General features: G+C 46.3%; 1 protein-coding gene, 1 long non-coding RNA gene and 3 other non-coding genes across 5 annotated transcripts in view; all 5 read left to right on the top strand.

The window, feature by feature from the left end:
* Positions 1 to 851: 851 nt before the first annotated feature.
* LOC111184186 (uncharacterized) lies at positions 852 to 7661 on the top strand. Its single transcript, XM_089895434.1, has 5 exons — positions 852 to 965; positions 1398 to 1563; positions 4564 to 4639; positions 6261 to 6446; positions 7562 to 7661. Exons 1-4 carry the CDS (start codon positions 867 to 869, stop codon positions 6388 to 6390), a joined length of 471 nt encoding a protein of 156 aa, XP_089751560.1. The 5' UTR covers positions 852 to 866; the 3' UTR covers positions 6391 to 6446; positions 7562 to 7661.
* LOC149747490 (small nucleolar RNA SNORA71) lies at positions 2212 to 2345 on the top strand. Its single transcript, XR_016387981.1, has one exon. It is a non-coding gene; the product is annotated as a small nucleolar RNA SNORA71 (small nucleolar RNA).
* On the top strand, positions 3505 to 3638 carry LOC115803402 (small nucleolar RNA SNORA71). The gene has a single exon (XR_004024135.1). It is a non-coding gene; the product is annotated as a small nucleolar RNA SNORA71 (small nucleolar RNA).
* LOC115803404 (small nucleolar RNA SNORA71) lies at positions 5203 to 5334 on the top strand. Its single transcript, XR_004024137.2, has one exon. It is a non-coding gene; the product is annotated as a small nucleolar RNA SNORA71 (small nucleolar RNA).
* Positions 7662 to 7771: 110 nt separating the features above from the next.
* LOC149747489 (uncharacterized) overlaps positions 7772 to 23451 on the top strand; it is a 31779-nt gene continuing 16099 nt past the window's right edge. Inside the window, exons 1-2 of the long non-coding RNA XR_016387918.1 lie at positions 7772 to 8089; positions 8709 to 20734. This is a non-coding gene — a long non-coding RNA (uncharacterized LOC149747489). The remainder of the gene's footprint in view (positions 8090 to 8708; positions 20735 to 23451) is intronic.

Genomic DNA, 23451 nt, shown 5'->3' with positions numbered 1-23451 from the left:
TTTAGGATGGCATTTTAGCAAAGCACCTGCCCACCTCTGTAGGCTTATCTCCTTGTCACCCTCATGATCCAGTTTCAGGTCATCTGAACAATATTTTAGTCTGGTGATGTGTCCAAATAACTATATGGCCAGAATTCATTCATTTGTTCAGCTGTGCCAGCCACTAAACTCAATACAATGGTCAATCGGACAAGATGCCTATTGTCCACACAATACATGAGTTCTTCAACCTAAATATCCATCAACAGATGAATGGATAAAGAAGATGTGGTACAGATATACAATGGAATACTACTCAGCCATTAAAAAGAATGAAATAATGCCATTTGCAGCAACATGGATGGACCTGGAGATTGTCATGCTGAGCGAAGTATCAGACAAAGACAAATATCATAGGATATTGCTTACATGTGGAATCTTAAAAAAATGATCAAACAAACTTATTTACAAAACAGAAACACAGACTTAGAGAACGAATTTATGATTACCAGCAGGAAAGGGTGGCAGGGGAGGTATAGATTGGGAGATTGGGATTGACATGTACACACTGCTATATTTAGAATGGATAACCAACAAGGACCTACTGTATAGCAGGGGTAACTCTGCTCAGTACTCTGTAATAACCTAAATGGGAAAAGAATTTGAAAAAGAATATATATATATATGTAACTGTATAACTGAATCACTCCGCTGTACACCTGAAGCTAACACATTATTAATCAACTATACTTGGATATTAAAAATAAAAAAGAAAGAGCTTTTGCTAATTAAAGCTCCTCATGTGGAAGAGTCACCATTCCTACAGATTAATGACATATCAGTGACAACAAACAGAACACACGCAGAAAAGCAAAACAGGTGAGGAAATGTTATTTTCAAAATTTCAGACTGCTTCTGGAAATTACCAAGTCATCCTGACGCAGAACTCGGGCTCCGATCCACCAGAGGTCGCTGCAGGACCGCGAGCGAGGGATCCGCGCCCGGCGATGCCGCTCTAGGCCGCAGGCCTCGACTCTGCTGCAGTTCCGCCGCCGCTGAGCGGGTGGAGGAGGTTCCCGGTTCCGGTGGCTTCTGTTTCTCTTGGATCCACGCCATCTCCCAACATCCGCGGACATCCGCACCTTCCCGCACTGGCTGCTGTGTTTCCTCCTCTGTCCCGCGCCATCTCTCACGGCGCCCCGGGTGCGTTACTGAGGGGAGCGCTGGGCACGTGGTCTGCTCCGCTCCCTCCTCCCACCCTAAGGGGAAACTGAGGCCCGAGGGGGCGGGGAGGGCCACATGTCGACTTCTCGGCCCTCGTGTCTTCGACAAAGAGGCCTCGGGTCACCGCGCCACCGGCCGGCGCCGTCTCGGAGCCTCACCCGCCCCGTAGGGAGACTTGTGCCCGCTGATGTTGAGAGACCGGTCGGGTGACGCGTGGGCCCGAGGTCCCGCAGGGGGTCGTGCAGAGCCCGTGTGAACCTGGCCGGAGAGGCGCCAGAGCCCCTGATTCACTGCCCATCACCTCCGACTCCAGCGTTTCAGGCCCCAAAGCCGCTCGTCGGTTACCGGCCAAATACTCTGGTGAGCGTTAGCCCATTTCCCCCTAATAAGCTTTAAGGGAAAGTGTTGAAACCTCCATTTTCCAAACGGGTGTTTGAGCTTTAAAGTGAGGGCGCCCCAGTCCCTTGGGCAAGTGCTGCTCCTGAGGGCCTTGAACTGGGGGGCCTTGGCCTTCCTGCCCCGCTGCAGACGGGGTGGTCCCTGGGCTCAGGGGGGTTCTGGGAACTGTCTTGCAAAGCCTTGTGCAGGAGAGTGGGGCTGGGTTTGGGGGCCAGAAAGGCCTGAGTTCAGATGCTGACGCAGCCCCTCGTTAGCCGTGGAACCTCGGGTGAGTTACTTCATTCTCCTGAGCTTTCCTTTCCTTCCAGGGGGGAAAGAGCAAGCATTCCGGGAGGGCAGAGGCCTGGTCTGTGTCTTTGAACCCCCAGTGCCTGGCAAGTGGTTAGTAGGTACTTAGTTGGTATTTTGTGGGTGGAGGAGTACTTGAGGCATTTTTACGAGAAGTTGGTCTTCCTGTGGCCTCTGTTGATGAGGGGAGATGGAGTCTTTCCATGAAGTGAGGATAGTGTTGGGGTCCCGGGCTTGGCTGGGCAGCTTTCCCCTGCCTGGGCGGAGCGCCGGCTGCTGACGTGGGCTCCTCTGCCTGGCTCTTCTTCTGCCCTTTGTTGCCCCTGCATTCGGAAGTGATCGTGGGCTGGCCGTGTCCTGGTCACTGGTAGTGCCGGCAGAGGAGTTGCTGAAAGCGTTTCCCCGTGTTTGGAGGGTTCACTCCTGTCCCTTCCCAACTCTGGAGCTGTCCCACTCGGCCGTCCTCCCGCCGCGTTTCTATTATTTTACTATTTTAATAATTAACTGCACACCGCACGGCTTGCCGGATCTTAGTTCCCTCACCAGGAATTGAATCAAGGCCGTGGCAGTGAAAGCGCACGGAGTCCTAACCACTGGACCTCCAGGGAATTCCCCCCAGCACCTCTTTAGATGTTTCCTGGCACCTGGTGTCTGTTGAGTGCCCTCTGCCTGGCTTGGTGCTGGTTTCTCTGAGGCTTTAAAAAAGGAGAATGGGAGTGGGTCTTGCCACAGCTGTGGTCTTCTGACCCTGGTCTCCAGGCTCAGCAGCCCTGTGTTCTTTTCTGCCTCTGGATTTGAAGTGGTTACAGGCTGCCTGTGTCCTGGTCACTGGTAATATGGGCCGAGGAAAAGTTGCAAGATTTTCCCCATGTTCAGGGGACCCATACTTGTCCCTTCCATACAGGACAGCCTTCAGTGACTAGCAGTGACCAAGCATGAGGCAGTCTGAGGATGGAGGGAGTCAGGCTATAGTGCGTTCATTGCCTAAGACCCGAATCCCCCCAACACACATACCGTGTTTTCCTATCGATGAGCATAATGGTTTCCTGCCAGTTGGGCAGATCACGTGATGGCTTCTTGTCCCCTGCGGGAGTGTCACATGGCTGCTGTTGCATGAGACGTGTCGTCAGGGAGAGCCGGGACTGAGTCCCAGGTAAGTGGTGTCCCGCCCGTTCTCTAGTACTTGAGTTGTGTGCAGGCTGTGAGGCCAGAGATGTTGGGTGCTGAGGTGTGGAGAGTGAGGGTGCAGTGGAGGCTTGGGCCCCATTCTGCTCCTGAGAGCCTGGATGGAGGCTGCTGTGATGTTGAGAGGACAGAGATTCACATCCAGTGACCAGCCAAGTGCTCTTCTGTGAGCCTGAGCGAGAATTCTGTCAGGTGTTCAATCCTGGTGCCACTTACCCACATTCCTTCAGGACCTAAGAGTTCTCAGGATTTCTGCCATTAGTCTTCTCTTCAGCTCTTGGCAGGGACTGGTGAGTAATCGGGTGGTTCTGTCATCTTAGGCTGGAAGTCTGGTCAGTGACCTGTCTGCTGGTCTGTTCCTAGGCCAGGCCGTTTCCCAGGATGCTGGCAGTGGCCTCCCTTCTCCGCTGCCGCACTGCCCTTTTCTGCCCCTGCATTCGGAAGTGATCGTGGGCTGCCCGTGCCCTGGTCATTGATAGTGCAGGGAGAGGAGTTGCTGAAAGCCTTTCCCCGTGTTTGGAGGGTTCACTCCTGTCCCTTGCAAACTCTGGAGCTTTCGTACATGTCTTTCTTCCCACTGATTTGTGCTGCTTCCTGGTCCCTGGCGCTGTGTGCTCACTGAGTGCCCCTTTTCCCAAACAGGGTCCTGCCTTAGCAGTTCACAGGCTGGCAGTGGAGGGCTCCCCTCTGGCCGTTTTCTCTGATTCCCCATCGCACCCCTTCCTCATCCCGCATCCTCAGCCCCGCCCCTCAGCGCTGATCGCACCTAGAAAGTGTTGATTTGCTGATCGTGCCCCTTATGCTGTAATCTTGAGGGCAGCGCCTCCTTGTTTTGCGTTGCGTCTGGTGCCTGATGCACAGAACCTGGACCAAAAAAAAAACCCAAAGAGGTGGAGATGACCCATCTGTTGTGAGGTGACAGGGCTCCTCCCATTGCAGAGTGTCAGGGAACCAAGCCCTCCAGCAAGCCAGCCTGCCGGGTCAGCCTCCTTTTCTCCACTGGAATTGTTTCTGTAATGAAAGGTAGACTTACTATAATCTAGGTAGACTTACTGGTCATGAGCAGGGCCCGTGGTCCGCTGTGGGTGATTTTCTAGTGACCGACCTAGACAAAGCCCAGTATAGTTGAGGATGCATATGTAAGTCGCCCTTATACTACGTAGCAGGCACGGGGCCCTCCCCCCACCTGTTACCCCTCCCGGTCCATTCTAGTCATTGCCAGGCAGCCACAGCCTGCAGACCAGTTAGCAGCAAATTGATCACAGTTGGCACATAGGGTAACGTAGGTATTATTCCTGTCAGAGATGACCTGCAGACCCCCTCGTAGGGTTAAATCGTCCTTGTTCCTGAGACCGTAGTGTGGCCGTTCAGGTACTGCAGTAACAGCCTGCCTTTGTGGGTGCTAGAGACTGCCAGCTGCTGTGCCAAGTGTTCTGTGTGTCCCCCAGGGCCTGCTGTGAGTGCCCGTTCACCGGTTTTCCTTTGCAGCTGGGTCTGTGTGCACAGAGGCTCCACAGGAGGCGTCATCTTCGTGTCAGCCAGGTGCTAGGCCCTGGGGCCCCAGGTAAGGCTTTTGGACCTTCCTCTGGAATGTTGTGTTTTTTGTAAAGTCACGTGTGTGTTTTCTGGGACTTGGGTGATCGTGTAAGGGGAAGTGCGGTGACAGTAGCATCCTGCTGTGGGGCAGTCCCCCACATGCCTAGGGGAGGGCCCTAGAAACCTGCTTGAGTGAAGGGCTCCCCGGGGCATCTCCCTTCCGAGCCCTGGGGTGTCAGTGCAAGTACCGTTGTGATGGAGACCGGTCCCACCTCACAACCTATCTAGCGCTGTGACCCCATCCCAGACTCCACATCTTCATCTGAAGAGCAAAGCTGGGATAGCAGCAAAAGTTCTAAAAAATTTTTCATGGTGTTGCCATGACCACATGATCCTGATCTTTTCAGCCCGAAAGCATTTGCAGTTTTTTATGCTGGAAGTGTCTTGACTCCCCCTGGCAGAGAGGTTTTGTGGGGCCTTGGCAGGACACGACAGAAACTGCTGGGACCCGGCTAGGCTGGGCTGCTCTCCCTGACCCAGGCCCCTGGCTCCAGCCTCCCGTCCTTCCTGGCTCTTTCTGCCCTTTTCTGTTCCTGCATCGAAAGTGATCGTGGGCTGCCCGTGCCCTGGTCACCGATAGTGCAGGGACAGGAGTAGCTGAAAGACCTTTCCCCGTGTTTGGAGGGCCCAGTTGTCCCTTCCAAACCCTGGAGCTTTCACACACTAGCTTTTTGGTCCTGCCATTTCCTTCAGAGCACGGGCCTTTGCCGGCTCACATGTGATATGGTGACCGGGCTGGGCCCCGGACTTGTGGAGGTTCACTTTGTCTTTGAAGTAAAGGAGCCTCCGGACAGAAACCAGTCCATACATTTGTATTTGGACCTCACACTGGAATAAGTTCAGATAATGCTGAAGGGCACATGGGAGAACTGTAAATCGTGGGTTCTGCTCTATGAACTTAACAGGAATGGAGGACAACCCATAATACATTATTCAAGGCAGCCCATGACCGACATGCTTGTTTGTGTGTTGACTTTGCTCCTTTACTCTTTTGGTTTTTTTCCCTTTACTGTTTCTTTTTTTTCTTGTTTTTGCGGTACGCAGGCCTCTCACTGTTGTGGCCTCTTCCCGTTGTGGAGCACAGGCTCCGGATGCGCAGGCCCAGCGGCCATGGCTCACGGGCCCAGCCGCTCCGCGACATGTGGGATCTTCCCGGACCGGGGCATGAACCTGCGTCCCCTGCATCGGCAGGCAGACTCTCAACCACTGCGCCACCAGGGAAGCCCCCCTTTACTGTTTCTTGAGCACAATGTGTATTGCTTCTCCAGGAGCAGCCAGTAGTGTCGAAAGAAAAATAAAGGTGGGCCAGATGTAGGAGCAAAGAGGGGTTCTACCAATTCTGAATCATTCAGAAAGCTTCCATTTGTCATGGTCTGCCAGAAGCCCGAGGAGTTCTCTTGTCAGTCACTGATGAGAGAAGAGTGCCTTGACACACCAACCTCTTTGTCGCCCCTGCTTTTAATCTGTGCTTTGGTGGGTTCTCTTTCAAAAAGGGTGACCCCAGGTGTTCACTAGAGAAGAAATTCCAGGCCTGTGGATCTGTGAGTCTGTGTCTGTAGACTCAAGGCTTGCTTTCTGGTTCATGTTAGGATGTGGTGTGGCAGGAGGACTCTCCCGCCGTGTAGTCAGCCGTCAGCAGCGGGCTGCCCTTCTGCCTTTCTGCGCTGCAGATGTATTGGGTGGAGGCCGCAACCCTCCCCCGGCGCCTTCACTTATTAGACTCTGCAGGGGCAACGTGGTGCTCCCAAGAGGCATGTCTGGCTCCCAGACAACAGGTGAGGTCAGGTCCCACTCACCCCCCACTTTTGGCCTGAGGGCTCCTTTTCTTCCATCTACATTCGAGTTTCTCCTGTTTGATCCTGTTTTGCCAGATGTTTTTGTTCGCATCTCATGATGATGTGAAGGTAGTGAGACTAATATTTGTGAACCACCTGGTCCTCAGTAGCCGTCTAACAAATCTGAGACTTCCCTTGTCTTTCAAACCTGCCCTCTGCCCCTTTGCATCAGAGGCTTGTCCTGTCCCACAGCCTAGTTCCTGGTCCTGGGGCTCCTCAGCCAGCCTGGAGCATTTAATGGCTGGTGGTGACCATTTTGAAAAGACTTTATCTACCCCCCGTCCCCCCCCCATCCCAGACCTGGCACTTTAAACCTCTGGGTGCAAAGTCCCACATGTTGAGTTGGGGGTCACTTGTGTAGTGTCCTCAAGCGTTAATGATATTTTCTCATTATTCCTTCAAATGGGCCTGGCAGTGTTGATTTTCACCCATCTGGGCACCTAATGAGTCTTTCTGGAAGTTTCTCTTTCATTTGCCTTTCTTGGGTGGGCATATTAAGTGGGTCTTTGCAGAATAGGATGACAGCTACTGGGGCCTTGGGATGGACTGGGCAGAGGAGTAATGACAGTGGTGGGAGAACTGCTGAGGACGATGGTCCATCCTTTGATCAAGATGCAGTGGGAACTCGGTGTCAAAGTCTCTGACAGTGAGATCAGACTGAGCTCTGGTGTATCTGGCCAGTTGCCTTTATTGGGAGCTGTTTGAAAGAAAATTGTTTATTCTAAAAACCGAACCTTTGAGGTGTTTTCCTTTATTATCCCATCTATTCTGGTGATATCTAAGGTCAGTTTTTTTTGTTTGTTTGTTTTTAATATTTATTTATTTGGCTGTGCTGGGTCTTAGTTGGCGGCATGTGGGATCTAGTTCCCTGACCAGGGATCGAACCCGGGCCCTCTGCATTGGGGAGCGTGGAGTCTTAGCCTCTGGACCACCAGGGAAGTCCTATTCTGGTGATAGCTAGTAGGGCCTAGTCTATTGGGACCCTCTCAGTGATGTTACTTGGGGAGAAGATGGTGCTGCAGATTAAATGCTTGTATGGTTCTTCTCCCTCCTAGGTCAGCGTTCGATCTGGAGATCGTTGAGGAAGTCCCAGGGCCATGAGTCAGTGACTTTGGGGTGACTTGGGATCTGGCATTGCTGGTATTTCTCCCCAAGGTGAGTTAATGCCACGGGCTGGGAATCCACCGCCAGAGGGTTGGCTGGTTTGAGTTTATGCAAATGGGAACTCCCAACCGTTGGTCTCGTCTGTCCTTTCTTGTAGACTCCTTTTGGTCGTGGACACCAGCGGGGCAGGGAGTGGAGACTGCAGTCCACACATGAAGAGCTCCCCGCCGCCTGCTCAGAGTGTCATGGGAGAACTGTTCACTCAGCACGAGAAATCAGAGCAAAGCGCTGGGACTGGGGATTGGGGCCCCCTTCAGCTGGCTCTGGGTCCCGACAGCAGTGCCCTTGGGCGCCATGGACAGGCAAGGCTGGTCCCCGTCCCTCTGCCATGCCTGCGTGACTTCAGTGACCAAGAGTTTTTCTCTTGAGTTGGCAGCTGCTCATCATCACTTTTCTCTCCACCCGTCCGTCAATAAACCGTACGCACCCACCCCACCTGCGTTTTAAGTCAGTAACAAGCCGCATGCCAGCGAGGCTGGGCAGGGAGAGAGTGGGTCACAGGCCAAATCCTGTTTCCACTTTGAGCCTTTCCGTCCTGCTCCTGAGGCTTGGCACGCGGGCTGTTGTTTGAGGTGTTCTGTTAGGACGGGGGTGAACAGACGCTGGTGGTTGGCTCAGGTTAGGACCTGTGAGAGTTGAGGGCGTCAAGGAACAGTCAGGCCAGGGCTTGGGAAGGGTGATGGGGACCGGAGTGAGACAGGTGCTGATGTCATTGGGGAAGCTGTGGGTGCCTGGCTCATGAGTACGTACCTGCTTGTGTGACCAACTGGCCTAGTTTGCCTGGAATTGAGGGCTTTCTCAGACATGGGACTTTTATTGCCAAAACCTGGAAAGTCCTGGGCAAACTGGAACGAGTTGGTCAACTTATCTGGGTGTAAAATACATGGTGTAAACTTGAGAGGACAGGTCACTGAGTAAAGGTGAGAATGGTGAACGTGGAGCTGCCATTGGTGGACTCCGTCTTTTGGAGGTGATTGGGGTAAAATCAACAGTTGCACTGAGGACATGTATGTGAACTTTTTAATCTCCATTTTATAGATGGAGGCGTCTACGTGAGGAAGTATGTCCCAAAGGCTGTGATGAAAGGCTCTACTTAATTGTCCAGTTTCTGCATTTGGAATTGAAACCACCTTGGCTAAGCTGAGGCAGGATTCAGGCTGTCAGGCCTGCCTGGTGGCTTTGACACCCTGAAGGTCTGGGGCAGGCATTCTTCATGGCTGAGACGTTCTGCCCTGCTAGCCATTCTTCGTGGCTGAAATGTTCTGCCCTGCTGGCCAGTTCCTGGTAGAGGCATCCAGAAGCGGGCAGTCCTTTTTCTGTCTCACTCCAAGGACTGTCCTCTGACTTCTGTTTGCCACCTTTGTGCAGCTGGTTGTAGCTGCCTGGAAAGACGCCAAGAGGAGGAGTCTGGTCCCACTGGAGATAGCTGTGACTGAGCGTGATGCTTGCTGCCGTGCAGGAACAGCAGCAGCGGGGCACAGGCCAGTCCTGAACAAGCGTTCCTGGGGACACCGGGCACTGGTCATCGTGCTAGCCCTGTTCTACTGCAGTGTGCGAAGCAGGAGACATCCCAGGTCTGTAGGGCCTGAGGAGATCTGAGGAGAGCATTCATCCAGGGTGACCCAGGAAGCAGGCTTAAGGTCAATAAGGCACAAACCTCGGCTGGGAAACCAGGCCTCACTGGAGCAGCTGGTGGGAGATTAACCAGACATCATACTAGACATAGGGGTACAATGGTGAATAAGACAGTTTGTGCCCTAAAAGGGGTCACCAATAAATATATAGATAATGTCTCCACACACCAAACGTTACAGGACATGCACTGCTGGGCACTGTAGGTGTTGGGGATGCAGCTTTAAACAAAACGGGGTGCCTCCTGGAGCTTGCTTAGAACTGCTGTCCATTATGGCAAGCCACCAGACACTTGTGGCTCTTTTAATAAAGCTTAAAATTCAGGTCTTCAGTTTTATCAGCCACATTTCAAGTGCTCAGTAGCCACAAGTAGCTGCGGGGTTGGACAGTGCAGATACATAGAATATTCCCGTCACTGCAGGAAGTTCAGACAGCGCCAGTCTAGAAAATAAGGAGTTGAGTTCCATGAAAGGAGTTGCTGGGACACCTTTACAGAAAGGCTGTCATTTGAGGAGTCCAAAGAGGGCTGCTGTGCCTGGCGCTGCATTCCTGTGATTATGGGGGGGAGGGGTTGGATAAATCGGGGGCATCAGCCCGGAGGGGGTGTGAGAGCACTGGCTTCCGAGTCACAGACCTGGGGTCTAACCCAGCAGGGTGACATAATGTGGGTTTACATCACCTGACCTCCGTTTCCCCTTGTGAAATGAGAACCACACCTCCACAGGAATATGGTGAGGTAAGGATTAAACAGACTTGTATGTGGAAGCCTGTGTAGGGTGTGGCTTCAGAAAGTGTTCAATAACTGATGGCTATTATTATTTATTGAAGTTTTCTCTTCAATTTTTTTTTTGTCTTTTTTCGGCCTTGAGGCTTTCAGGGTATAGCCTGTAATGCTGAAGTTTCCAGGAAAACAAAAATAGTTCCCCTCCTTTTACAACTTAAGATATGTATAATGCAATGGTTAATAAATATCTAGAAACATATACCCCCAAATTAGAGGATATATGCTTTTCTCAAGCACCTACATTTACAAATACTTTTTATGTTCCAGGTTACAAAACAAGTCAAAAATACCAAAGAATCAGTTATACAGATTACATTTGTATCATACTACAGTATAATTAAGGGTAATAACAACAAAAATGGGTTTGGAAAAATCCATATATTTGGAAAATTTAAAATGTTTAAAAATAACTCATCAAAGATGAAACCAGAGGGGAATTAGAAACTACTTAGAACTGAATGATAATGAAAATTTCTACATACCAGTACTTGTGAGATGTAGCTAAAGTAATTCTGAAGAAGTTTATGCCTCACGTGCTTATATTAGAAGAAAGGCTGAATAATTTTTATTAATAAGTAATAAAAAATAGAAGTAATGAGGATAAAAATTAGAGCAGAAACTAAAGCAGAGGGCAAAAATACAACAACGATCAACATGGCTAAGAGTTGGTTCTTTGAAAAGTCATGAAACTGATGAAGAAAAATAATTTCAGGAAGGGAGAAGGACATAGGACAGAACTGGGATTTAAAAAAATACAGATTACTTTTCGCCTATAAAAATTTAAACTTTGGGAATTCCCTGGCGGTCCAGTGGTGAGGACTCTGTGCTCTCACTGCCGGGGCCAGGGTTCAATCCCTGGTTGGGGAACTAAGATCCCGCAAGCTGCATGGCGCGGCCAAAAAAAAAATTTTAACTTTGACAAAATGAGCACATTTCTAGAAAACATCCAAAAAAGTTGCCTCAAGGAGAAAGAAAACTTCAATAGTCTGATAAAGACCACAAGGGAACAATAAAGTCAGATTTATTCGCCTGTTGCAGCATAAACTTTTTTGGTCACTGTTAAAGCTGTGACTTTCTCACAAGAGGAATTTTTTATCCTTTCTTGAATAGGCATAATGACCAAAACATATGTCCCATTGTTAAGGGACAATTGAATGCAGTCCATTTGGAGGAGGTTGAAGGGACACTGAGGCTCTGGCTTCAGACTGTCCGCAGTTTTGTCAGAATTTGGCTGTAGACAGGACATGCATGAGAAACATCATTGGTCAGGCCTTTAAAATCTTCCCGCCAATGTTGGCTTTTGCTTACAAGAACTTTCTGATCAAGTCTATTATTCTGCATAAACCCAGTCAAGCTGGGTGTCTGTCACCTATAATCCAAAGCATCATCGATTCTTTTTCTAAGCTTGTCAGGTATGATGCTTATTAGGGTATCCTATGATGGGCCCGGCCCTGGCGTGAGGCCCAGCAGGTGTTGTACTTCTTCAGGAAGACTTGCCCGCTTGTGGTGCTGGCCTAGCTAACCCAGGAGTCCAGAAGGCAAGGGGACCAGCTGATCCGTTTAAATAAGTGTGTGTCAGCTGTCACTCCCAGCTTCCAGACAACGATCCGTTCTCAGAGGCTCAGCCTTGTTTGTCAATCTACCTACGTGTCTGCTGACATTAAAAATAAAACAGCAGGGCCTCCCTGGTGGCGCAGTGGTTGGGAGTCCGCCTGCCGATGCGGGGGACACGGGTTCGTGTCCGGGTCTGGGAGGATCCCACATGCCGCGGAGCGGCTGGGCCCGTGAGCCATGGCCGCTGAGCCTGTGCGTCCGGAGCCTGTGCTCCGCAACGGGAGAGGCCCCAGCAGTGAGAGGCCCGTGTACCGCACCCAAAAAAAAAAAAATAAAATAAAACAGCAGGCATGCCTCCTGCCAGTGGGAGAAGAGTGTGTGTGTGTTGGAGGGGACATGCTTCTACCCTGAAAATCCAGGAAAGTAGGCAGGGTTGTCCGATGACCTTGGTCGGGAAAACCCATGAGAAACTGGGGAACCTATTGCTGCCAAAAGATGCAGAAACAGAAGGAGGGGCCAAGGAGACTGGAAAGTTTTTATAATACGTTTTTTTCAAATAGCCCATGATTAGAGCAGAAGATTGGATACAGTAATCTTCAGGAAAAATCGTAACTTTCTTTGCTAACTAACCAAGCATTCCAGGATAATATTTGGCATTGGTTCATTATCTTTCACCATCCTTGCCAAAAATCTCACGTCTTTACTCTTAGGTACCTTGGGTTTTCCTGGCCAAGGTCATCAGACGTCCCTGGCTAATTCCCTAGGCCTTCCAAGATAAAAACAACACCTCTATGATTTCACCAGAAGAATGACATTGGTTGATGGTTTAAGATAGATTTTTTTTTAATTAAAAAGTGTCCTCCTAGTATATTATGGAATTTTTAATAATTAAGAATGGATGATGATAACTATAATTTATCGATCTAGCTTAGTGTGAGCCAAGAATTGCCCTGAGCAGTTTATATACCTTATTTCAATGTATTTTCTTTATGTCATGACACCAAATGACACGTACAACTAAATTGTTCTATATGTTTAATGTTGACCAGGGTGCTTTGGGCGGCATGGTGATTGGCCGCTTCTCATGCTATTTTAAAACTGAGGAATCTGGGGTTTGGAGAGGTTTAGTAAATTTTGCTAAGAGAGCAGAGAGGTGATGGAGCCACAATTTGAAAGCAGGTCACACTTGCCCCAAGTCTATGCTCTTTAGTACTCTTGTAACCAGGTATGATGTGTTAGTCACAAAGATTTATTTTTCAAGCGAGTTCAAAGATTACTTGGGCTTCACTAAATATGAACATTTTTAAGTGTATAGTTCTGTGGCATTAAGTACATTCACATCATTGTGCAACCATCACTGCCATCCTTCTCCAGAACTTTTTCATCTTCCCAAACTGAAACTCTATACCCATCAAGCACCTCCTTCCCATTTTCCCCTCCTCCCAGCCCCTGGTAACCACTGTTCTACTTTCTGTCTTATGCATGTAACTACTCTAGGTACCTCATATGAGTGGAATCATGCAATATTTTTCCTTTTGTTACTGGTTTCATTCACCTATCATACTGCCTTCAAGGTTCATCCTTTTATAGCACATGTCAGTTGTATTCACTGAATAATATTCCATTGTTTGTGTATATCACATCACATGTTTATACATTCATCTGTTGATGGACATTTGTGTGGTTTCCACCTTTTGGCTACTGTGAATAATGCTGCTATGAACATCAGTGTACAAATAGCCATTTATGTTCCTACTTTCAATTCTTTTGGAGAACGGGGTCTAGGCGCGCGGGCTTCAGTAGTTGTGGTGCATGGGCTTCAGTAGCTGTGGCTCGCGGGCTGTAGAGCACAGGCTCAGTAATTGTGGCACAGGGGTTTTGTTGCTCCGCGGCATGTGGGATCTTCCCAGACCAGGGCCCGAACCCGTATCCCTTGCATTGGCAGACGGATTCTTAACCTCTGTGCCACCAGGGAAGTCCCCACCATCTCTTTTTGAGAATAAAATGTTATTGGGACACAGTCACACTAATGAATTTACCCATTGCCTATGGCTGCTTTCACACTACAACAGCAGAATCGAATAGTTGTGAAGATATGGTCCATGATGCTGAAAATATTATCTGTCCTTTATAGAAAATGTTTGCCAACATGCACTTTAGATGATTCCTGAATGCATATTTTAAGTTTTGATAGAGAATTATTTTAGTCTATTTGAGGAAAAAATATAACCAGGATGTCAAAACTGTGGTTTCATGAATGTTATTGTTTGGGAGGAAACTGAGTTTAAAGAGCGTGCTAATGTAAAGCGGGCTTAATGAAATAGTACATAGTGGTACAGATGGTCTTTGGCTCAGGCAAAATTGTGAAGGTGGGGAGGGAGGGCCTGATACTTGAGGCCCACTGGACCGTGCAGGTGCTGGGCGATAGCGGTAGATGCTGAGCATGACCAGAGAGCTTCAGGCCAACCCCTCTGTCGGGAATGGTGGCTGCTGCTCTTTTCAGTTAACAGTGATAGTAAATAATGGGCTGTTATGCCTGGTGCTTTCCATTTCTCAAAGGACTTTCACGTCTATTATCTCAAATGGATATCATTATTTCCACTTAGCAAATTCATCCATTAATTCCTTACCAAGGATTTATTGAGCATCTATCATGTGCCGGGTGGTATTTTAGATGCTGGGGATAAAGCCATGAACAGAACAGGCAGAGCTGCTACCCTATGGACCTTAAATTTTAGTAGGGTGGGTATCAGGATTTTGGCAGCAAGGAATCAAAATCCATGACGCCCTCTGGCTTGGGCAATAAGAAAATTTATCATCTGTCATGACAAGAGGTGCAGTGTTAAGTTGGGCTGCAGGCACAGCGTGCTTTTGGTTTTGCTCTCCTTCCCCGTGATTCTCTTGAACCTGCTCATCGCCATGTGTTACCATCCTCTGGTGGGTATCAAGTTTGCTTTGGTGTATCCTGACATGATAGCACCCACAGGAAAAACAGAAACACTGTTTCTTCCTTGTGTCTCTTTCTTAGAAATGAAAAACTTCCCCAGAAGCGCCGCTGCAGACGCTGCAGACTTCCGCATGTGTCTCATTGCCATTGTATTATTTAAATTTAGAATGGACTGCATATTACAAACAATGGTTCAAAGAAGTGTTAAATACAAAATGGAGACTGGACTTGAGAATTCCCTGAGCAGACAAAACCATTTAAGCACACAAGCAAAACGAAATCCAGCTTATTTCACGAACACAAGTGAAAGTTAAGTTAGGTTATTTCTTAAAAATGCCTCTGACAACATCATAAAAGAAACTTAAGTCATCTTCCTGAAAATGGTATGAGATATTGGGTTGACCAAAAAGTTCGTTTGGGTTTTTCTGTAAGAGGATACAAAAACCCGAACGAACTTTTTGGCCAGCACAATAATCGCTTTTTAAAAATGCAATGCAGTATTATTAACTAGAGTTACCATGCTGTACATTATATCCCCATGACTTATCTATTTTATAACTAGAAGTTTGTACCTTTCGACTCTCTTCACCCATTTTGCCCACTCCCTGCCCGCCACTTCTGGCAATCACTGATCTGTTCTCTGTATCTATGAGCTTGTTCTTTCTTTCTTTAGATTCCACAGATAAGTGAGATCATACAGTATTTGTCTTTCTCTGTCTGACTTATTTCACTTATCATAATGCCCTCAAGGTCCATCCATGTTGTCACAACTGGCAAGATGTCCTTCTTTTTTATAGCTGAATATATATACCACATTTACTTTATCCATTCGCCCTTTGATGGACACTTAGGTTGTTTTTATATCTTATAAATAATATTGCAGTGAACATGGTGCATATATCTTTTCAATTTAGTGGTTTTGTTTTCTTTGGATAAATACCCAAAAGTGAAATTGCTGAATCATATGGTAGTTCTATTTTTAAATTTTTGAGGAAACTCCATGCTGTTTTCCATAGTGGCTGTACCAATTTATATTCCCACCAACAGGGCATGCACAAAGGTTTCCTTTTCTCCATGTCGAGCCGAAACTTGTTATTTCTTGTCTTTTTGATAATAGCTATTATTAAATATTATTTGATAACAATTCCAACAGGTGTGAGGTGATATCTCATTGTGGTTTTCATTTGCATTTCCCTGATGATTAGTGACGTTGAGTATCTTTTCCTGTACCTGTTGGCCATCTGTATGTCTTCTTTTGGAAAACATCTATTTAGATCCTTTGCATATTTAAAAATCAGATTGTTTTTTTTTCATTGAATTTATGAGTTCTTTATCTATTTTGATTATTAACCTCTTATCAGATACATGATTTGCAAATATTTTCTCCCATTCAGTAGGTTGCGTTTTCATTTAGTTGACAGTTTCCTTCACTGTGCAGAAGCTTTTTAGTTTGATGTAGTCCCACTTGCTTATTTTCGCTTTTGTTACCTCTGCTTTTCATGTCAAATCCAAAAAATCAGTGCCAAGACCGATGTCAAGGTTACCATCTATGTTTTCTTCTAGAAGTTTTCTGGTTTCAGGTTTTACATTCAAGTTTTTAATCCATTTTGAGTTAATTTTTGTGTATGGAGTAAGAGTGGGGTCCAGTTTGATTCTTTTGCATATATATTTCCAGTTTTCCCAACACCATTTATTAAAGAGACTGTTCTTTACTCATTGTGTATTCTTGGCTTCTGTGTTGTAAAGTAATTGACCTTATACACGTGGGTTTACTTCTGGGCTCTCTATTCTGTTACATTCATTTATGTTTCTGATTTTATGCCAATACCACACTGTTTTGATAACTACAGCTTTGTAATATAGTTTGAAATCAGGATGTGTGATGCCTCTGGCTGTGGTCTTATTTCTCAAGATTGCTTTGGCTATTTGGGGTTTTTTTATGGTTCCATATAAATTTTAGACTTGTTTGTTCTATTTCTGTGAATTATGTCATTGGAATTTTGATAGGAATTGCATTGAGTCTGTAGATTGCTTTGTGTAGTATGTATGTTTTATTATTAATTTCCTTCCAGTTTTATTGAGATATAATTGACATACAGCACTATATGAGTTTAAAGTGTACAGCCTAATGATTTGACTTACATACGTCATGAAATGATTATCACAGTAAGTTTAGTGAACATTCATTATCTCATATAGATGCAAAATTAAAGAAATAGAGGAACTTCCCTGGTGGCACAGTGGTTAGGAATCCGCCTGCCAACACAGGGGACACAGGTTCAAGCTCTGGTTTGGGAAGATCCCACATGCCATGGAGCAACTAAGCCCATGCACCACAACCACTGAGCCTGTGCTCTAGAGCCCGTGAGCCACAACTACTGAAGCCCACGCACCTAGAGCCTGTGCTCTGCAACAAGAGAAGCCATCACAATGAGAAGCCCGCACACTGCAATGAAGAGTAGTCAACGCTTGCTGCAACTAGAGAAAGCCGTGTGTGGCAACAAAGACCCAATGCAGCCAAAAAAAAAAAAAAAAGAAAAAACGTTTTTCTTGTGATGTGAACTCTTAAAATTTGCTCTCTTAACAACTTTCATATATACCGTACAGCAGTGTTCATTATATTTATCATGTTGTACATGATATCCCTAGTACTTATTCATCTTATAATGGAGAATTTGTACCTTTTGACTGCCTTCATTCAGTTCCCCCTTTCCTCACCCTCTGCCTCTGGTAACCACAAATCTGATCTCTTTTTCTATGAGTTTGTTTATGTGTTTGTTTTTGAAGTATAACTGACCTACAACACTATGTTAGCTCCTATTACACAACATGGTGATTTGGTATTTCTATTCATTTCAAAATGATCATCACCATAAGTCTAGTTACAATATGTCACCATACAAAGATACTGAATAGTTATTTACTGTATTCCCCCCACTGTATATAGCAATCTATATGTGATTATTCTGAGTTCCTGGTCTCTTAAGTTCAAATACATTTTTACAACCCTGCATTTTTACTTTCCCCACCCCCACGTTTACTGTTTTCGACATCATATTTTACATCTTTTTTTGTGTGTATCGCTTAACTACTTATTGCAGTCATAGGCGATTTTACTACTTTCGTCTTTCAACCTTCACAGTAGCTTTACACACTGCTAATTTACCTTTATTGTGTATTGGCCTTTATCAATGAGATTTTTTCCCATTGTAATTTTCTTGTTTCTACTTGTGGCCCTTCCTTTTTCACTTAGAGCAGTCCCTTTAACATTTCTCATAAGGTTGGTTTGGTGGTGCTGAACTCTTTTAGCTTTTGCCTGCCTGTAAAACTATTTTTTTTTTAAGATATTCGCCATGTATTTCTTATTTAGGTCTTCTTTAAAAAATTAATTTATTTTTATATTTATTTTTGGCTGTGTTGGGTCTTCGTTTCTGTGTGAGGGCTTTCTCTAGTTGCGGCAAGTGGGGGCCACTCTTCATCGCGGTGTGCGGGCCTCTCACTATCGCGGCCTCCTTGTTGTGGAGCACAGGCTCCAGACGCGCAGGCTCAGTAGTTGTGGCTCACGGGCCTAGTTGTTCCGTGGCATGTGGGATCTTCCCGGACCAGGGCTCAAACCCATGTCCCCTGCATTGGCAGGCGGATTCGTAACCACTGCGTCACCAGGGAAGCCCAGCCTGCCTGTAAAACTTTTGATCTCTCCATCAAGTCTGAATGAAAAGAGCCTTGCTGGGTACAGTGTTTTTGGTTGTAGCCTTTCCCCTTTCATCACTTTGAATATGTCATGCCATTCCCTTCTGGCCTGCAGAGTTTCTGCTGAAAAGTCAGCTGGTATTCTTATTAGAGTTCCCCTGTATGTAACTAGTTGTTTTTCTCTTGCTGCTTTAAATATCCTCCCTTTAATTTTTTCCATTTTAATATAATGTGTCTTGGTGTGGTCCTCTTAGTGTTGATCCTGTCTGGGACTCTCTGTGCTTCCTGGACCTGGATGTCAGTTGCCTTTCCCAGGTTAGGGAAATTTTCAGCTATTATATCTTCAAATATGTTCTCTGCCCCTTTCTCTCTCTCTTCTTCTGGGACCCCTATAATGTGAATATTAATATGCTTGATGTCTCAGAGATCTCTTAAACTGTCCTTATTTCTTTTTAATCTTTATTCTTTTTTCTTTCAGCTTCATTGGTTTCCACTAATCTGTCTTCCAGCTTGCTGATCAATTCCTCTGTATTATTTAGTCTACTGTTGACTCCTCCTAGGAAATTTTCTAGAAATTCCTTCTAGGTATTTTTCATTTCAATTATTGTATTCTTCATCTCTGGTTCTTCTTTATATTTTCTAACCTTGTTAAAAAATTCTAACTTCTCACTCTGTTCATCCAATATTCTCCCAAATTCTCTGAACATTTTTATGATCATTACCTTGAACTCTCTGTGGGGTAGATTGCCTATCTCAGCTTCACTTAGTTCTTCTGCTGGGGTTTTATCTTGATCTTTCATTTGGAAGATATTCCTCTGTCACCTCATTTTGCTTAATTTGCTCTTTTTATTTCTGTGTATTTGGTAGGTTGTTTACATTTCCCATCCTTGGAGAAGTGGCCTTTTGTAGGAGATGTCCTATGTATCTCAGCAGCACACTCCTCTCTGGTCACCAGAGCCCTATATGCTCTAGGGGTGCCCACTATTTGGGCTGAATGTTGTGGCAGACTGACTGCTGTGGGCCATCTGGTAGGTGTGGCCGGCACTTGGTCTGGTTTGTTGTCAGGCCCTACCTTGTGTAGACGCTGCCAGCCACTGGTTGGCTGGCAGGGCTGGGTCATGGGGCTGCTGGCTATGTGATCCTGGGGGGTTCTGGAGCTAGTGCTGGCTCACTGGTGGGCAGGGCTGGGTTCTGGAGTGGGTGATTATGGGGCTGGGGGCCTCAGATTTAGTGTCAGCCTGTTGGTGGTGGGGCCAGTTCCTGATACAACTGGCTGCAGTATCTGGGATGTCCCAAGGCTAGTGTTGGCCCACTGGTGAGGGAGACTGGATCCTGGACAGATGGCTGAGGGGTCCAAGGTGTCTCTTCTGTGGACTTTGGCTTGCAGGGGGAAAGGTGCATTAGAGGGAACACTGAGGACAGGAGGGAAATCATTTACTCTGCTTCCCATTTAGCAATCTGAAAGAAGCCACTTCTTGAACCCCGTCCTATTCTGTAGTATATCCAGGACAACTGGACAGCCCGGTAGGGTCAGGCAGAGGGAGCTATCTTCATTATCTTGGGCTGTCAAAACAAAATACCATAGACTGGGTGGCTTAAATAAAATAATTTACTTTCTCACAGTTCTGGAGGGCAGGAAGTCTAAGATTATTGTGCCAGTCAGTTTGGTTTCCTGTGGGGTCTCTCTTCCTGACTTGCAGATGGCCGCCTTCTCACCATGTCCTCACATAGCAGAGACAGAGAGAGACAGAGAGTGGCCTCCCTGGTGTCTCTTTTTGTTGTTGTTATTGTATTCATTCACCTGTTTTATATTTTAGGTTTCACGTATAAGTGATAACATACAGTATTTGACTTTCTCTGTCTAACTTATTTCACTTAGCATAATACCCTCCAGGTCCATCCATGATGTTGCAAATGGCAAAAGTTCATTCTTTTTTACGGTTTAGTAATATTCCATTGTATATATGCCTGGTGTCTCTTATAAGGACACTCATTTTACCAGATTAGGGCTTCCCTCTTATGACTTCATTTAACCTTAATTAGTTCCTTACTCCAAATACCAGCGCACTGGGGGTTAGGCTTCAACTTATGAATTTTGGGGTTACATAACTCTGTCCATAGCAGGAGGCTTTGAAATTTAGTTTCCCTGAGCTGCCTGGGATCCTGAGTGGTCTAAGTAGACCTAGAGATGGCTGTGGAGCTGGATGGAGAGCTTGCTAGAAGGGACCACAGTACCAGAGTGAGGTACCAGATCTGCCCTCTGCCTAAAATTCAGCATGTGCCATGGTGAATTGCAAATGTTTATTAAAAGAATCAGTTGACTGTGCCTTCTTTTTGTAGGTGTTACATGAGTGTCCCAAGTTCTCCAGTCTTCAGGAGTCACCCTTTCCTTGAACATCCACTGAATATCAGCTCCCAGATCTGCAGGAAATCCATTCAAGAGCCCAGTACATGCTGGTGTGTTTCCATAGATCCATCCTGTCGCTGTTGCATTTTTCTCTGCATGGCTCCATTGTGCCAGGCCTCTTTGTGGTCACCTACAGCCATTTCTTCACCTCTTCTCTCAGTTGCCGTTCTTTCCCTAAGCTATTTTGCTCTGAGCAGCCATGGCTGGCTCCAGGACAGCACAGACTCCAAACTCTGGCCTGATCTTGTTTCTGCCTCAGAAGCATGTGGTGCTGTGGCCTCAGATGCCATCAAGGTGTCTTCTAGCTCATCCAGGCAGGCCTGTTCTCAAACGTTCAGCTGGGAGAATGTGACAATTTTCTGGAGTTTGATAATCTTCCATCTTTCTTGGTGATCCACGGATGGTCTCACAACCCAGCTGAGTACTTATATTCAATCCCAGGAGATTCTGAGAAGGTGTTGGTTTGTAGAGGAGAAAGGATGGGAGATGATGGGGAGGAAGAGAAGATGTGGGGAAGCCAGAGAAGACAGAAAGAGGAAAACGTATTACAACTTAACCGAATTTAACTCAAACTTGAATGTGCATCCAAATCACCTAGAAGGCTTGTTAAAGCACAGCGTGCTGGATCCCACCTCAGAGTTTCTGATTCAGTAAGTTTGGGGTGGGGACCAAGACTTCGCATTTCTAACAAATTTCCAGGTGATACTGATGCTGCCGGTCAGGGAACCCCACTTTGAAGACCACTGACTTCATCCCCAAACCGTATGGGAGGCAGTGCACCCCCTTCAGACACAGTGTTTTGCTTCTCACAATGGGTAGACAGATCCGTTCCTTCTTAAATATCCTTGTGGCCAACAGCCAAGTCCATCTGTTTGTTCATATAGTAGCAAGATGTCCAACAAATCCCTAAAGAAACTAATGAGCAGCTTGGATCCAACTCTTTATTGTCTGCCAGAGGAAAGGCATCCATGCTTGGTAATGAGCCTTTGGTCTCTCTGCCAGGCTCTGTGGCCAGAATTAAGCACTTTGTCATCTAGCTGGTAAAGGACTTTCTTGACAGTATTGAACCAGAAAGCCTAACCAAGTCATGTACTTACATCCCATTATATTGGGGGAACAGTGGATGGTCTCTACTCTCAGAAACCTGTTAGTTTCCATCTTGGTGGTGTGCAGGACAGGAGAGGGTGTGTGTCCCACATCATGCAAAGTCCTGGGACGTGATGGCCGCTGCTCCCGTTCACACATTCCACCAGCATTTTGTAGCCTCCTGCATAGTCTGACTCTGAACTAAGTCAGAACAGGGCACAGTGACAAAATACATCCAGGATCTGCTTCAAGGCTAGGCCTGTGACACAGCTCCATGCTGGGTGTATAGTGAACCCCCACGAAATGTCAGCCTTGATTATTATGAGTTTGATTAAGAGCAGAGTGTTCCCATCACGATCTGGTATAGAACTCTCTTGCTTGATGCAATTCACAATCTCCTTCTGGGAGGAAATTAGCATTCTTGATAAATGTTTAAGCAATTTTCTGATAAACTCTAACAAGATTAAAACCTCCTTGGAGAAATCAGCTACCCAAACACTCAGTTGATTATCAGACATTCTTTATCTTGTATTCAAGATACAAGTTTAATAATGCTTCTCCAACCATTCTGTTTTCCTGGGAAACGTCCTTAACAAAAGGGAACTCTGACTTGGCTTTGTGGCATGATCAAAGTAAAACTTTGTCACAAGCTTATAACTAATTTATCTGAAAAAATTTAAAACAGTCATTATGGAGGTAGGACACAGGAATAGTAATTAACATTTTTAAGTACTTGCTGCTTGCCACATATTATAGGAAATGTCTTATATAGCTCATCTTTCTTTCTCTTTATAATGAGTTGGGTTATCGTAGCTCTGTTTTACTTATAAGATGCTCAGAGAGGTGAAGTGACTTGCCCAAGATCACACAGCCAGTAAACGGCAGAGCCAAGTTTCAAATCCAGGTCTGTCTGAGTGCAGAGCTGGAGCCAGCAATAGCTTCCCTCTTCTGCCTCTGCCAAAGGATTATAGCGGGAGATGGAGAATAGGATATTCTCTGACAGAAGGACAAGTATAGGGCTGTGGGACTGCACAGCAGGGACAGGTCCCTCCTAGGTACAGGGCTTGGGAAGGAGCTATGGGGGAAGAGGTTTCTCAGCCCAGAAGAGGATATAGGGGAGGGACACTAAAGACAGCAAAAAAGGCAGTCAGGAGCAATGGTCTGCACAGAGGCAGAGTCAAGGCCCAGGTATGTTTGGAGGATATGGTAGAGTTCAATCTGGCAACTGCAGGAGTGGTCCCCAGTCCTTTCAATAATGAAAACCGTGTCTTCTAGTGTTGTGGACCCTAAGTGCTGCTAGTTGGATTCTTATGACTCTGGATTGACAGAGCCCATCCCAGTTCTGTCACCTACTGGCTGTGTGATCTTGGGCAGATTACTTCACCTCTCTGAGGTGAAGCTTTCTTCATGTGAAAATTGGAAGGTAATAGTAGCATTTCTCTTATAGAATTGCTGTGAGCATTTAATGAGATAAACCATGAAAAGCACATGTCCAGCACCTACTAAGTGCTCTGTAAAAAGGTGAGGTTTTAATGTGTAACTGATTTATGGTGGCATTATGTCACTATTTTCTCAGTAGGGCTGTGAAAATTTTTTTTCTTACTTTAGTGTAATTTCAGACTGCTAAAAAAGTTGCAAAAAGAGTACAAAGACTTCCTGAACACGCTTCATCAATATTATA

This window comes from Delphinapterus leucas, chromosome 15, assembly GCF_059928025.1.
Source record: "Delphinapterus leucas isolate spDelLeu-1000000601 "Yukka" chromosome 15, BTC_Dleu_Yukka2, whole genome shotgun sequence".
In the NCBI taxonomy this organism is placed as follows: Eukaryota; Metazoa; Chordata; class Mammalia; order Artiodactyla; family Monodontidae; genus Delphinapterus; species Delphinapterus leucas.
This window is presented reverse-complemented; position numbering and strand designations above follow the sequence as displayed.

Coding starts and splice junctions, on each gene's coding strand:
- LOC111184186 (XM_089895434.1), top strand. CDS start 867: ATGTTATTTTCAAAATTTCAGACTGCTTCTGGAAATTACCAAGTCATC. Junction 966..1,397: donor AGGTCGCTGCAGGACCGCGA/GCGAGGGATCCG, acceptor CGCTGATGTTGA/GAGACCGGTCGGGTGACGCG. Junction 1,564..4,563: donor GTTACCGGCCAAATACTCTG/GTGAGCGTTAGC, acceptor TTTCCTTTGCAG/CTGGGTCTGTGTGCACAGAG.